This window comes from Dipodomys ordii, unplaced genomic scaffold (assembly GCF_000151885.1).
Source record: "Dipodomys ordii isolate 6190 unplaced genomic scaffold, Dord_2.0 Scaffold2, whole genome shotgun sequence".
NCBI lineage: Eukaryota > Metazoa > Chordata > Mammalia > Rodentia > Heteromyidae > Dipodomys > Dipodomys ordii.
The window spans coordinates 24,411,400-24,426,468 of NW_012267218.1; the positions used below are offsets into that span (position 1 = coordinate 24,411,400).

A 15,069-nucleotide genomic window follows, 5' to 3' on the forward strand; every position below is an offset into this window, starting at 1 on the left:
CTCTACCACTTGAGCCACAGGGCCACTTCCAGTTTTCTGGTGGTTAATTATACACAAGAGTCTCAGGGACTTTCCTGCTCAGGCTGGCCTTTAACCACCATCCTCAGATCTCAGCCTCCTGAGTAGCTAGAATTACAGGTGTGAGCCACCAGCGCCTAGCTCAAACTGATTTTTTTAATTAAAAAAAATTATTTTACTGTAAAGAAGGGGTTAGGGGAGCTAGGAAAGTGGCATTTAAGGGACTTAAGGAATGTATTCATTGGCTGGGAAAGTGGCTTAGTGGTCCAGTGCTTCCCTAGCATGCATGAAACCCTGGGTTCAATTCCTCAGTACCACATAAGCAGAAAGAGCCAGAAGTGGCTCTGTGACTTAGGTGGGTAGACTTGCTAGCCTTCAGTAAAAGCTCAGGAATAGTGCCAGGCCCTGAGTTCAAGCCCCAGGACTGGCAATTTATTTTGTTGTTTTTTTGGTCCGGTCATGGGGCCTGAACTCTGGGCCTGGGCGCTGTCCCTCAGCTCTTCAGCTCAAGGCTAATGCTCAACCACTTGAGCCATAGCACCACTTCTGGCTTTTTTCTTTTTACTTATGTGGTGCTGAGGAATCGAACCCAGGGCCTCAGAGGCATGCAAGGCAAGCGCTCTACCACTGAGCCACCTTCCCAGCCCCAAGGACTGGCAATTTAAAAAAAAATATTACATGAGGCAGTAATGCCTCATGTAATTGTAAGCCGGCATAAATCACACCTCTGTAACAATCAAGTAAACTAATAATAATTTTAAAAAGGGCCTTAATAATAAGGAACATGCTGTAGAAAGGATGGAGGGAAAAATGAGAGACAAAAAAGATTGAGAGAAAATGAGAGAAATTAATTTACATTTTAATGTAAGTATAACTTAAGAACAGGTTTTTATTTTTATTTTTTTTAAGAACAGGTTTTTAAAAAGTACTATGTCAACCTGAAATATATTCAAATTAAATTCTGGATGTGAATACTACACAACCATCTTTATAACAGTGAAAAAGACAGCTGAGGGCTTTACTAGGTGTAGCAAGTACAACAATCTCAGAACCTCTAAACAAAGTAAGTAAAAATTAAAAGTTTAACTTACAGCTAAGAGCTGTCGGATAAGCATGTCAGAGGCTTTCTCAGAAATGTTGCCAACAAAAACTGTGGTAGTGGGACCACAATTTTCATCATTTTCTTTAACCTTTAAGCCTGGATGATCCTTTCGTGCTCCCAAATGCTTTCCAACCATGGACACGGTGGGTACCAAGACCTAAGGTGAAGAAAGCCAAAAAAAAAAAAAAAAAATCAATCTGACAAATTGGTTATCAGATTTAATGACACATTAGGCTAAAAATACCAATTTTAGCCAGTCGCCTGGTGGCTCACGCCTGTAATGCTAGTTATTCAGGAGGCTGAGATCTGAGGATCACAGTTCAAAGCAGGAAAGGCCATATTATGTCCAATAAACCATTCAGAAAACCGGAAGTGGCGCTGTGGCTCAAGTGGTAGAACGCTAGCCTTGAGCACAAGAGCTGAGGGACAGCGCCCAGGCCCAGAGTTCAAGCCCCACCACCGGAAAACAAAAAGCAATAAACACCAATTTTAACATACAATTAAGTGGCACAGTCTTATTAAGGTTTCTAAATACTTAAATCAGTTTGTTTCATTAATGAAAACTTACGGCAAGTAAATTTCTACTAGATAACCTTAAAAATACCTTGGACTGGGTACTCGGTAGCTCATGCTTATAATCCTAACTACTCAAGAGGCTGAGATCACTGTTCAAAGCCAGCCTAGGCAAAGAGACTCCTATCTCCAATTAATCACCAAAAAGAAGTGGAGCTATGGCTCAAGTGGTAGAGCACTAGCATTGAGCAAAAAAGCTTAGGGATATGCCCAAACCCTGAGTTCAAGCCCAAGGACCAGCACATACACAAAAAGGAAATACATGAGCTCCTTTCTTATGTTTGAGTTATTTAAAAAACCTTAAGCATCATAAATCATTTAAGATTATCAAAATGCCCAGAACTATACCACAACTATATAAAAGAAAGTTCTAACTGTTTTATCAATCCACTAGCAGAATATCCAAACCTTCCCTATTACTCAAAACTCACACTTTTCACTTTTATCAGATGCTTATGTTCCTAGATTTTTTTTCTCTTATAACTTTCAACTTCTCAGAATAAGGAATAGAATCTATGTACTTTGCAGTGAATTTAATACAGTTTCCTCAAGTAGGCACTGATTAAAAACTGCAGGGGCTGGGGGTTTAGCCCAGCGGAAGCGCGCCCACCTGGCGCACGCAAGGCCGTGAGTTCGGTTCTCAGCCCTAGTTTAAAAAAAATAAATAAATAAAAACTGCAAACCCCAATCCCACCAAATCCTATCATGAAACATTGGGTGGGTATCGAACTCAAGCAAAGATGGATTCCCTTTGAACTGAGAACCATACCTCTGTGGCCACCTCACAGCAGATTCCTATTGGTTTACATAGTTCCCTTTTCCTTACACTATGAAAAACATTCTCCTCTCTTTTCAAAGCCCACAGAGGCCGGGCGCTGGTGGCTCACGCCTGTAATCCTAGCTACTCAGGAGGCTGAGATCTGAGGATCGCGGTTCAAAGCCAGCCCGGGCAGGAGAGACCGTGAGACTCTTATCTCCAATAAACCACCAGAAAACCGGAAGTGGCGCTGTAGCTCAAGTGGTAGAGCACTTGCCTTGAGCTGAAGAGCTGAGGGACAGCGCCTAGGCCCAGAGCCCCAGGACCAAAAAAAAAAAAACCCACAGAGTTGGTTCACATCATTAACTCAATACTTGGGAGGATGAAACACTGAGCTCTATGTTGAAACCCTGGCTCAAAAGAGAACCAGACTGAAAAAAAGAAAAGAAAAGGCTGAAAGTTATAAAAACTTATCTTCCTCAGTAGAATTCCAAAGAAACATGTTCCTTTGAAGCTGTGGCTCAAGTAAGATAGCACTAGCCTTAAGCAAAAAAGCTCAGAGACAATACCCAAAACCTGAATTCAAGCCTCAAGATGGGCAAAAAAGAAAAAAAAAGAAAAAGAATTGCACTCCATAGATAAAGAAAACATACACTTAAGAGAAAGATAAATTAGATTTGAAACATATTTTTCCAAGGACCATTCCTACACTCCTTCACAGGTCCAACCATTTTCTCATCTCCCAGGACTAACTTTAGTAGAGGGAATAATGAATCGTTCTTTACATTATACTTACAGTTGGAGCAGGAGCCATTATGCTCATTGGTACAGGAATCATTGGAGTTCCTGCAAAAGAAATATTTAAAAATCAGTTCTGGAAACAAGGATGTATATTTTTTAAAAGCATAATGTTTATAAAGAATACTATCAAGTACAATTATATTTAACATTAATTACATGCAAGACAAGTTAGCTCAACCACAGTTAATATAAAAAGATACAAGCCAGCCGGGCACTGGTGGCTCACGCCTGTAATCCTGGCTACTCAGGAGGCTGAGATCTGAGGATCGCGGTTCAAAGCCAGCCCGGGCAGGAAAGACCGTGAGACTCCTATCTCCAATAAACCACCAGAAAACCGGAAGTGGCGCTGTAGCTCAAGTGGTAGAGCGCTCGCCTTGAGCTGAAGAGCTGAGGGACAGCGCCCAGGCCCAGAGTTCAAGCCCCCCAACCGAAAAAAAAAAAAAAAAAAGATACAAGCCAGCTGCTAGTGGCTCATGCCTGTAATCCTAGCTACACAGGAGGCTGTGATCTAAGGATCACAGTTCAAAGCCAGCCCAGGCAGGAAAGTCTCTACAACTCTTATCTTCAATAAGAGCACCAGAAAACTGGAAGTGGTGCTGTGGCTCAAGTGTAGAGCGCTAGCCTTGAGCTGAAGAGCTGAGGGACAGCACCCAGGCCCAGATTTCAAGCCCCATGACTGCCAAAAACAAAAAAAGGTATGTAAGATAAATGAAAATGAGATACTAGCTAGGCACTGGTGATTCAGCCCTATAAACCTCCTAACTCTGGGGTCTAGATCTGAGGATTGTGGTTCAAAGCCAGCCTAGGCAGAAAAACCCATGAGACTCTAATCTCCAATTAAACACCAGAAAAACCAGAAGTGGAGCTGTGGCTCAAAGTAGTGGAATACTAGCCTTTTGCAAAAAGCTCAGACAGCATCCAGGCCCTGAGTTCAAGCCTTACTACCAACCACAAAGGAAGGAAGGAAGGAAGGAAGGAGGGAAGGAAGGAGGGAAGGAGGGAAAGAAGGAAGGAAGGAGGCAAGGAGGAAGGGAGGGAGGGAGGGAAGGTAGGAAAGGGAAGGAAGAGAAGGAAAAGAGGGAAAAGAGGGAAAGAAGGGAAGGAAGGAAGGAAGGAAGGAAGGGAAGAAGGGAGGAAGGGAGGGAGGGAGCCAGGTGGTGGTGGCTCAAGCCTGTAATCCTAGCTACTCAAGAGGCTGAGATCTGAGGAGCACAGTTCAAAGCCAGCCCAGGCAAGAAAGTGAGACTCTGATCTCCAATTAAACACCAGAAAACCAGAAGTGGCTCTGTGGCTAAAGTGGTAGGGCACTTGCCTTGAGCTCAAGAGCTCAGGGACAGCACCTGTGCCCAGGTTCAAGCCCCAGGATGGGAGGGGGAAGGTGGGAGAAAAATGAGATACTAATGAATAATATAACCAAAAAAATGTGGTATCAGATAGTAATGGGTATCAGAACAAGCTTTTGCTTCAGAGAGTAAAATTCTAGATAGTTATCAGTTCATGTTTATTTCATTCATTGGATCTGAAAACCAGCATCTTTCACAAATACATTGACAGCTATAGACAAACAATGGTATCAATTAATCATTCTAAAAAGTTGAAACTCTGAAGATTAAAAAATAAAAAAAAAACAGGGGCTGGGAAGGTGGCTCAGTGGTAGAGCGCTTGCCTTGTATGCCTGAGGCCCTGGGTTCAATTCCTTAGCACCACATAAGCAAAAAGAAAAAAGCCGGAAGTGGCTCTGTGGCTCCAGTGGTAGAGCGCTAGCCTTGAGCTGAAGAGCCCAGGCCCAGAGTTCAGGCCCCACGACTGGACCCAAATAAATAAATAAGATAAAAAAAACAATAAGGCCAGGAACCAGTGGCTCACACCTGAAATACTAGTTGAGATCTGAGGATTGTGGTTCAAAGCCAGCCCAGACAGAAAAGTGAGAGCAACTTTTTTAAAATTGTAATGGTGCCGGGCGCTGGTGGCTCACGCCTGTAATCCTAGCTACTCAGGAGAGGCTGAGATCTGAGAATCACGGTTCAAAGCCAGCCCGGGCAGGAAAGTCCGTGAGACTCCTATCTTCGATAAACCACCAGAAAACCAGAAGTGGCGCTGTAGCTCAAGTGGTAGAGCGCTCGCCTTGAGCTGAAGAGCTGAGGGACAGCGCCCAGGCCCAGAGTTCAAGCCCCATGACCAACCAAAAAATAAATAAATAAAATAAAATTGTAATGGTGATGTACAGAGGGGTAATAGTTACATAAGGCAATAAGTACATTTCTTTCAAACAGTGTGAGACTCTTATCTTCAATTAAACACCAGAAAACTAGAAGTTGAAATGTGGCTCAAAATGGTAGAGCAGTAGCCTTGTGCTCAAGATCTCAGGCACTCAAGCCCTTAGTTCAAGCCCCATAAATGACCAAAATAAAAAAAAGAGCACATGAAGCAACACACAGGTAAATAAGCTCCATTTAGCCACTCAACAATGCATACATTTCAAAGCAAAGCACACTCAACAGTACATACAGTGTTGTTATAGTAAAAAATAAATCTCTTGGGGCTGGGAAGGTGGCACAGTGGTAGAGTGCTTGCCTTGCATGTATGAGGCCCTAGGTTCAATTCCTCAACAACACATAAGCAGAAAAAGCCTGAAGTGGCGCTGTGGCTCAAGTGGTAGAGCACTAGCCTTGATCTGAAGAGCTCAGGGACAGCACCCAGGCCCAGAATTCAGGTTCCACGACTGCAAAAATAAAATCTCGCCAGGCACCAGTGGCTCATGCCTGTAATCCTAGCTACTCAGGAGGCTGAGATCTGAGGATAAGATCATGGCTCAAAGCCAGCCCAGGCAGGAAAGCCCATGAGATTCTTATCTCCAATAAACCCCAGAAAACCAGAAGTGGCACTGTGGCTCAAGAAGTAGAGCGCTAGCCCTGAGTTGAAGAGCTGAGGACAGTGCCCAGTCCCAGAGTTCAAGCCCCACAACCGACAAAACAACTACAACAACAAAAAAAAAACACCAATGTGGCTTACCTATGTTTACATGGATACCTAGGATTAGTTGTAAACTTGATTTTCCCCTCCTTCCTCTTTCTTTTATTGTATTGGTACCAGGGTTTAAACTCAAAGGCTTTTTTGTGTTCTTTCTTGGCTTTATCATTCATGGCTGATACTCTACCACTTGAGCCATGCTTTCCAGCCCAACATTTTTTTTCCTGTTAACTGGAAACAGTCTTGTAGACTTTTCTGTGCAGGATGTTTCTGAATCTCCATCCTTTAGGTCTCAGCCTCCAGAGTAGTTAGGAGCCACAGATGTTTATTTCACATTTTTCTTAAACTCTATATAAACTCTACATAAGTTTTTTGTTGTTTTTGTCAGTCATGGGGCTTGAACTCAGGGCCTGAGCACTGTCCCTGAGCTCTTTTGCTCAAGGCTAGTGCTCTACCACTTTGAGCCAGAGCCCTACTTCCAGTTTTTGAGTGGTTAATTGGAGCTAAGTCTTAACAGTGAAGTTCTGCAGTGGCTGGCTTTGAAAGACGATCCTCAGTCTCAGCCTCCTGAGTAGCTAGGATTACAGATGTGAGCCACTGTTTCCCAGCAGTTATTTTTTTAATAGACCAATAGAAATCTCTTTAGGGGCTGCAAATGTGTATTAGTGGTAGAGTGCTTTCCTAGCATGCATGAAGCCCTGGGCTGGATTCCTCAGTACCACATATACAGAAAAATCCAGAAGTGACACTCAAGTGGCTCAAGTAGAAGAGTGCTAGCCTTGAGCAAAAGAAGCTCAGGGACAGTGCCCAGGCCCTGAGTTTAAACCCTAGGACTGGCAAAATAATAATAATAATAACCTTGTGTCATAGGAAAGTAACCGGACCCAAAAAAAAAAAAGAAAAGAAAAACAGAGCTGGGTGGCCCGTGGCTCATGCCTGTAATCCTAGCTACTCAGGAGGCTGAGATCTGAGAATTATGGCTCAAAGCCAGGCAGAAAAGTCCGTGAGACTGATCTCCAATAAACCACTAGAAAACCAGAAGTGGCACTGTGGCTCAAGAAGTAGAGCACTTGCCTTGAGCTGAAGAGCGGAGAGACAGCGCCCAGGCCCAGAATTCAAGCCCCATGACCAACAAAAAAAAAAAAGAAAGAAAGAAAGAAGGAAAGATAGGAAGAAAGAAAGAACCAGTCAGACATTAATGGCTCACTCTTGTAATCCTAGCTACTCAGGAAGCTGAGAGCTGAGGATCATGGTTCAAAGCAAGCTCAGGCAGGAAAGTCTGTGAAGTACTTATGACCACTTAACTTTAAAAAAAAAAAATGGAACTGTAGCCCGAAGTGGTAGAGTACTAGCCTTGAACACAAAAGTTTAGGGACAGTGCCCAAGCCCTGAGTTCAAGCCCTAGGACTCACACAGGGGAGAAAAGGTTGGGGAGTTGAAGAAAAGAAAAAGAAAAACAGAGACTCAAGGAACTTACCTGGAGGCACAGGTGGAGGAAAGCCAGGAAACTGTGGGGGTGGGATCCCTGGAGGGAGTGCTGGGATTCCCATGGGAGGGCGGTTCAAATGAGGGGGGAAAGACATTCTTACTGCAGCAGTCTAAAGAAAGAAATTATGACAAATTATTTTATTTGAAAACTTAACAATTTGATATGCCTTGTTTATTGGCCTTCATCCTTAGAGTGTCTGCAACATTCTTAAGTTTTCTTACTCAAAGGAGTTGGTAATGACCCCCTTTTCTCTGTCCATTGAGAATTTTTAACTTACATCTTTTCTAAAATAAGTTCCCAAGATGCACACAATCTAAGTTCAGGACTCCTACAATCATGTGGGAATACATATAAAGGAAGAAAAAAGTTTTGCAGTTCAGTTAACGCCCAAAAGTTAAAATGGTCTTTTCAAACCAAACTCAGACTACAGGAAAGTATATTGAAGTCTTCTGATGTATTTTTTTTTAATTTTTGATGGTACTGGGTCTTGAACTCAGGGCCTAGATACTAACCTTAACCTTTTTTGCTCAATGATGGCACTCTACCACTTGAACCACACCTCCACTTCCAGCTTTTTGCAGGCTAATTGGGCATACGAGTCTCACGAGTCTTTCCTGCCTAGGCTGGCTTAGAACCTAAGTAGCTAGGATTTCTGGCATTAGTCATCAACACTGGCTTTCAATATTTTTTTTTTGACCTGTCATCTAAATTTACAAGGTTACATAGTATTTGATTCAGTGTTGCCAGTTCCTCAGACAAACTGTATCAGTAAATTGAGGGGAATAGGGTACAAGGTACTATACACTGGTATTAGGACTCCTGACATTAGGTCACATAGTAAATGAAATTCAAGTACAGAGACCACACAGTTTTAGTCAATCTAATAAACAATCTTTCTTAAACTTAAAAAACAAACTTAAAAAGGAAAAAAAAAAAGCAAACTTCAAGGCAAGTGTGCTAAAACATACCCTAAATCCTAATCCCAGCCAAAAAACTGAAAGTTCAAAGCCAGCCTGGGCTATATCACCAGACCCCCGTAAAAAATGACAATTAAGCCAGGAGCCAGTGGTTCATGCCCATAACTGTAGCTACTCAGGAGGCTGAGATCCGAGGTTCTCAGTTCAAAGCCAGTCCGGGCAGGAAAGTCCGTGAGACTCTTATCTCCAATAAACCACTAGAAAACCAGAAGTGACGCTGTGGCTCAAGTGGTAGAGCACTTGCCTTGAGCTGAAGAGTGCAGGGACAGCACCCAAGCCTAGAGTTCAAGCCCCACGACCGACCAAAAAAAAAAAAAAAAAAGCTCAGGGACAGCCAGGAGTTCAAGTACCATGACTGAAAAAGAAAAAAAAAAGACAATTATCTGGAGACAGAGCTCAATGATACAACACTTGCTTAGTATGCACAAGGATTAGGGTTTAATTCTCAGCACTGCTAAAACAAAGGAAAGGGGTGGGAACATGGCTTAATGGTAAAGCCCTTGTCTTGCATACATGAAGCCCTGGGTTTGATTCCTCAGTACCATATACACAGAAAAGGCCAGAAGTGGGGCTGGGGGTTTAGCCCAGAGCAAGAGCGCCCACCTGGCACGGACAAGGCCCTGGGTTCAGTCCTCAGCCCTGGAGAGAGAGAAAAAAAACTACAGAAAAAGCCAGAAGTAGACCTGTGGCTCGAGTGGTAGTGTGCTAGCCGTGAGCCAGGCCTCAGGACTGGCAAAAAAAAAAAGATATTTGCAACTTTTCCTCCTTCAAAAAAAATTTTTTTCCTTTGTTAGCGCTCTACCACTTGAGCCACAGCGCCACTTCTGGCTTTTTTCTTTTTCCTTATGTGGTGCTGAGGAATCGAACCCAGGACCTCATGCCTTGCATAAGCCCTCTCCTTCAAAATTTTTTATTTTTATAAAAATACTTAATCATCTACACCTATTAGTAAAATGTTAGGATACCCTAGAGGGTACCACGCACCAATTTTAAAAGAAAAACTATATAAAAAAAATTCTCAGAGCTGGAAAGGTGGCTCAGTGGTAGAGCGCTTGCCTTACAGGCATGAGGCCCTGGGTTCGATTCCTCTTTTTTTTTTTTTTTGGTTGGTTATGGGGCTTGAATTCTGGGCCTGGGCGCTGTCCCTGAGCTCTTCAGCTCAAGACTAGTGCTCTACTACTTGAGCCACAGTACCACTTCATTTTCTAGTGGTTTATTGGAGATAAGAGTCTCACGGACTTTCTTGTACAAGCTGGCTTTGAACCGCAATCCTCAGATCTCACTCTCCTAAGTAGCTAGGATTACAGATGTGTGCCACTGGTACCCAGCTTCTAAAACTCTTGATAAGTACCAGGTGCCAATGGCTCATGCCTATAAATACTAGCTATTCAGGAGGCTGAGAAGTAATGATTCTAGTTGGAAGCCAGCCCAGGTAATAAAGAAGTCTATGAGAGTCTTAACTAAAATTAATTACCAAAAAGCAGGAAGTGGAGCTGTGGCTCCACAGCTTTAAGCAAAAAAGCTCAAGGTCAGAGCTAATTCCTGAGTTCAAGTCAAAGGAAATGCACACACACACACAGACACACACAAATGTTCCTACACACTAGTTAGTTTATTAGACATTTCTTTAAAACAGAAAGGCCATTCACTGTGTTCATAATTGTTTCCCCTCAGGCTTCTGCTTTTACTTTATCATAATCTTCAGAAAACACATCATATAGCTGGAGCCAGTGGCTCATGCCTGCAATTCTAGCTACTTAGGAGGCTGAGATCTGAGAATCACCGTTCAAAGTCAGGCTGGACAGGAAAGTCTGTGAGACTCTTATCTCCAATAAAACACTCAGAAAACAGGAAGTGGTGCTGTGGTTCAAGTGGTATAGCGCTAGCCTTGAGCTGAAGAGCTCAAGCCCAAGCCCACAGTTCAAGCCCCAACCAATCCCTACCCCGCCCCCAAAAAAAGCCAGTCTATGCAGAAAAGTCCCTGAGATTCTTATCTCCAATAAAGTACCAAAAAAAAGCCAAAAGTTATGCACTGCTGAGTGCTAGCCCCGAGTTCAATCCAAGAGGCACCAAAAATATATATATGGGGGGAAGGGGGAGAGTCAGCATATTAAAGACTAATCACAGAATTTGAAGAAACCTGGGGGGCTGGGAAGGTGGCTTAGTGATAGAATGCTCAACCTAGCATGCAAGAAGCCCCAGGTTCAATTCCTCAGTTCCACATAAACAGAAAAGGCCCAAAGTGGGAGCTGTGGCTAGAGTGCTAGCCATGAGCAAAAGCAGCTCAGGGACATCGCCCGAGCCCTGAGTTCAAGCCCCAGGACTGGCAAAAATTAATTAATTAAAAAAATTAAGAAACAGTGCCAGGCATCAGTGGCTCAAACCTGTAATCCTAGCTACTCAGGAGGCTGAGATCTGAGGATAGCAGTTCAAAGCCAGCCCAGTTAGAAAAGTCTGAGAGAATCTTATCTCCAATAAGCTATCAGAAAACTGGAAGTAGCACTGTGACTCAAGTGGTAGAGCTGAAGAGCTAAGGTACAGGGCTCAGGCCTAGTTTTCTAGTGGTTTATTGGAGGTAAAGAGTCTCACAGACTTTCCTGCCTGGGCTGGCTTTAAACTGCGATCCTCAGATCTCAGCCGCCTGAGTAGCTAGGATTACAGGTGCGAGCCACCAGTGCTTGGCTTAAATATTGTACTAAGCATTTTACATTCATTTTTCTCAATTCCCAGTCCCAATAAATTATGAGGGTAGGTACTATTATAATCCTTATTTTATAGATGAAGAAAAATAAGGTTTAAAAAGTTCCATGGATTGGGCTGGTAATGTGGCTTAGTGGTAACATGCATGATCTGGGTTTGGTCTGATGCCTCAGTACCACGAAAATAGAAAAAGCCAGAAGTGGCACTCAGGCTCAAATGGTAAGAGTGCTAGCTAGCCTTGAGCAAAAAGCAGCTCAGGGACAGTGCCCAAGCTTCAAGCCCCAGGACTGGCAAAAAAAAAATTCCATGAATTATTAAGAGTACACTACTTGAGTCAAAAGAAGTGATGACCACCAATTGAATACCTTTCTAGGCTTCTGGATGTTTTTGGAATAACCTTTAAAAAGTAAAACTCCCAGCCCCACACTGGTGGCTCATATCTGTTCATTCTAGTTACTCAAGAAGCTGAGATCTGAGAATCACTTGAGGTTCAAAGCCAGCCTGGGCAGGAAAGTCCCAGAGACTCCTATCTCCAAACAAGTACCAAAGAGATCTAGAAGTCCAGCTGTGGCTCAAGTGGTTGTGTGACAGCCTTGAGCACAAAAACTCAAGGACAGGCTACAGGCCTTGAGCTCAATCCACAAAACCAATGCACACAGTTAAACTTTCCTGTACACACAATCATGTTCTAGTAGTGGAAGACAGCGCTGCAATCAACCCTTCCTAAACACATTCAATCTAGGCATTTAACACATAATATCAATAGTATACAGGAACCTCTTCACTCCTAAAATTCCTTTAAGTCAAAAATTATCTGTGAATAATTTTTTTTTGCTGTAAAAGCAAAAAAAAAAAAGAGTAAAGCTAAAAGACTACACAAAAATTGTTCGTAAAATGTCATCAACTACTTAACACATTGTACTTCCAAGACTCAGTCTGTCGCAAGAGAAGTCCATCCAATCTCATTCAGGTCTGCTCCACTCTGCCTGGTACCAAAACTGGCATTTCCATGACAATACAAACTCGTATTACATAACTTCAAATGTAACCCTCATATTCCTATACCTCTCTCGAAACATTTTAAAAATAAGGAAGATCAAAGAAGGGTGATATTTCAAAGTCGAACATTTTAAATGTGTATGTTGGTGGTGTCTAGAATGAATGAAGAGTTTATTGCATCCTTCAAAGTCGACAGGACTGTAACACTCTTTACAGTCTTAAACCAGCCGGGAAGATGCTGGGGGTTTTGTTTGGGTTTTTGTTTTTTGTTTTTTTTGTAAAAATAAAAGATAGGCATTAGCTCAATTCAAGAGGGGTGGGGCTCCGTTCGCTTGGTGGCGGGATCTAGAGGACCAAAGAGGAAGGGGAAAAAAAAACAACCCAAAACCCGTTGATGGCCAGCACCTCACTAAAAACGAGGCTTCAAGGCAGAGCGTGAGGCTAGCGCTGTAGTAGGCCCGGAAAATGATCCTGAGGGGCGAAGGGGGTGGTGAAGCGTGCAGGCTCACTAAAGGGCCTAGGGGTGGACCCCCAGGGGCAGCCTATGGTTTTAGGCGAATGCGGAGCCCAGACCCTGCCGAGGAGATTCGCTGAGGAGGACCGAGGAAAGGAAGAGTGGGCGACAATGCATGGAGGAACACGCAAGACGTGGGCCGGGCCTCCACAGACTCCGGGGCCCCACTGGTTTCCGAGGCCTCTGACGAGCGAGGAAACCCAAGCCTCGTGCCCATCCCCTCCCCCACCCCACCCCCCAGCTCGCCGGCGCCCCGCCCCCCACCCCTACCCCACCCCACCCCACCTCAGCGCGGCCACCCAGGCTTTTCCTCCGGCCCCCCGCCCGAGGTAACCCCCGGTCGGCCCGTTTCCACACGCGTTCAGGAGCTGGAACTCACCGCCGCAGTGAAAACGGTAGTGTCTTCACGACCTCTGAACTCCAGGTTACTAGTTGGCTTCACCGGTTCAAGGTTTCTGCGCGCCGCTCGCCCTGGAGACTGGTCCCGAAGCGCCTACTCGCACAGGCCGCAAACACAGCCGCGCTGCGCGGGGAGCTTCTGGAGGTCTTCCTCTAGCCCGGCGTGCACTGCGCCCGGGGGGCGTGGACGGCGGGGAGGAAGCCATAGAGAAGAGTCTGGATAGATAGTCGCCCCTGCGGGCTCTGACTCGCCGGGCCGAACCGAACAACCATAGAGAAGAAGCGGCCCAGTGGAGACTAGAAGGGCTCGAGCTGTTAAAGTAGGACCCACCCTGCCATTTTTGATTGGAGCGGATTGAATCTTATGACTACGAGACGCCATCTTGAGGTCAAGGTTCCGGTTGGGCACCGCGCGAGGCTTGGTAGAGGATTTCTTACTTTTCGTGGTTTGTTTTCCAGGAATTAGAACCTCGCTCTTTTTATTCACTGAGATTCGACGTCCTGATACCTAGGCCGGCCCCAGAACCTCAATAGAAATCCCAAGCGGTAATTCCTCCCTAGAAAGCTGCCCTGGGCATCGCATAGCTGGCATTGTGGAGTCTATTTTCGTTGTTGTTGTCGGTTTTGCCTTTGAAGCGCGCACTCAGGCGCCGTGGCAATGGTCAAAGAGGTAGCTGGATGTTGGGAAGGATATTTTCCCAAAGTCTTCTAAATAGGGTATTTACCGCAGCTTTTTCGTGATGGAATGTAAGCATTCTAAAACGATCTTATTCAAGGAGTGAAAATGAGTAAAAGTAATCAAATTATTGGGTCCTTCAATCTTAGGAGCTTTCTAAGCAGGCTAGACTTACAGAGTTTTGCACTCCAGACAGCTCTTTGCTTCTCCTTCTCAGAAGGCTTATAATTTATTCAGTATTAACTCCCTGAATAGCTAATGGTGGGCTAAGTGCTGGGAGAAAGAAAGGCAAGAAGAGAGATTTGTCTTTTTCCTAGAAGAAACTGACTATCCTATATAAGATTAAAACCTATCTGCCCAGGCCCTGTCTGCATTCCCTACGTAGTTTTACTCTACACTACTTATCCCCATCTGCCATACCATACATTTTCTTACTTTAGGTTCGACCTGACTTTATTCAGCCACTAGTGTGTAAACCTAAGTAGTGAATAGATGTTTTCTTCACACCTATAGCCCCAATTTCTAAAACACTGCCTGGTACTCAAGCAAGCACTCAATATTTGTTGAATAGATGGATTACCATATCATGGTACCAATAAAACACTCTGTAATGGCAGTGCTAATGAGAAAGTATATATAACACTAACATCTATTGATTTTTACATTTATATGTTTATTTACTAGGTTTCCTTAACATTTGTAAGGTCAATAATACCTACCCTGAAGGCTCTTGGAAGGATTAATGTGTGTGAAAGTACTTTCTTCAATTAGGTACTAATTAAATGTTATTTACATATTATAAGTAAAAGATTGTGTGTGAGCTGGTATATGTGTCTTTCCTCCGGTTTCAATTCAGGACTGGATACTAAGCTTAGATTTTTCACTCAAGATTGGTGTTCTAGGGGCTGGGAAGGTGGCTCAGTGGTAGAGGGCTTGCCTTGCATGCCTGAGGCCCTGGGTTCGATTCCTCAGCACCACGTGAGCAAAAAGAAAAAAGCCGGAAGTGGGGCTGTGGCTCAAGTGGTAGAGCGCTAGCCTTGAGCTGAAGAGCTGAGAGACAGTGCCCAGGCCCAGAGTTCAGGCCCCACAACTGG

General features: G+C 44.1%; 1 protein-coding gene across 1 annotated transcript in view; it reads right to left on the reverse strand.

The window, feature by feature from the left end:
* Positions 1 to 13,435, reverse strand: part of Rbm25 (RNA binding motif protein 25) — a 52,083-nt gene extending 38,648 nt beyond the window's left edge. Inside the window, exons 1-4 of the mRNA XM_013013573.1 lie at positions 13,280 to 13,435; positions 7,699 to 7,819; positions 3,247 to 3,296; positions 1,110 to 1,277 (exon numbers count right to left, since the gene is read on the reverse strand). Coding sequence (XP_012869027.1) covers positions 1,110 to 1,277; positions 3,247 to 3,296; positions 7,699 to 7,804 — 324 coding nt within the window. The 5' untranslated portion in view covers positions 7,805 to 7,819; positions 13,280 to 13,435. The remainder of the gene's footprint in view (positions 1 to 1,109; positions 1,278 to 3,246; positions 3,297 to 7,698; positions 7,820 to 13,279) is intronic.
* Between the last annotated feature and the right edge of the window lie 1,634 nt (positions 13,436 to 15,069).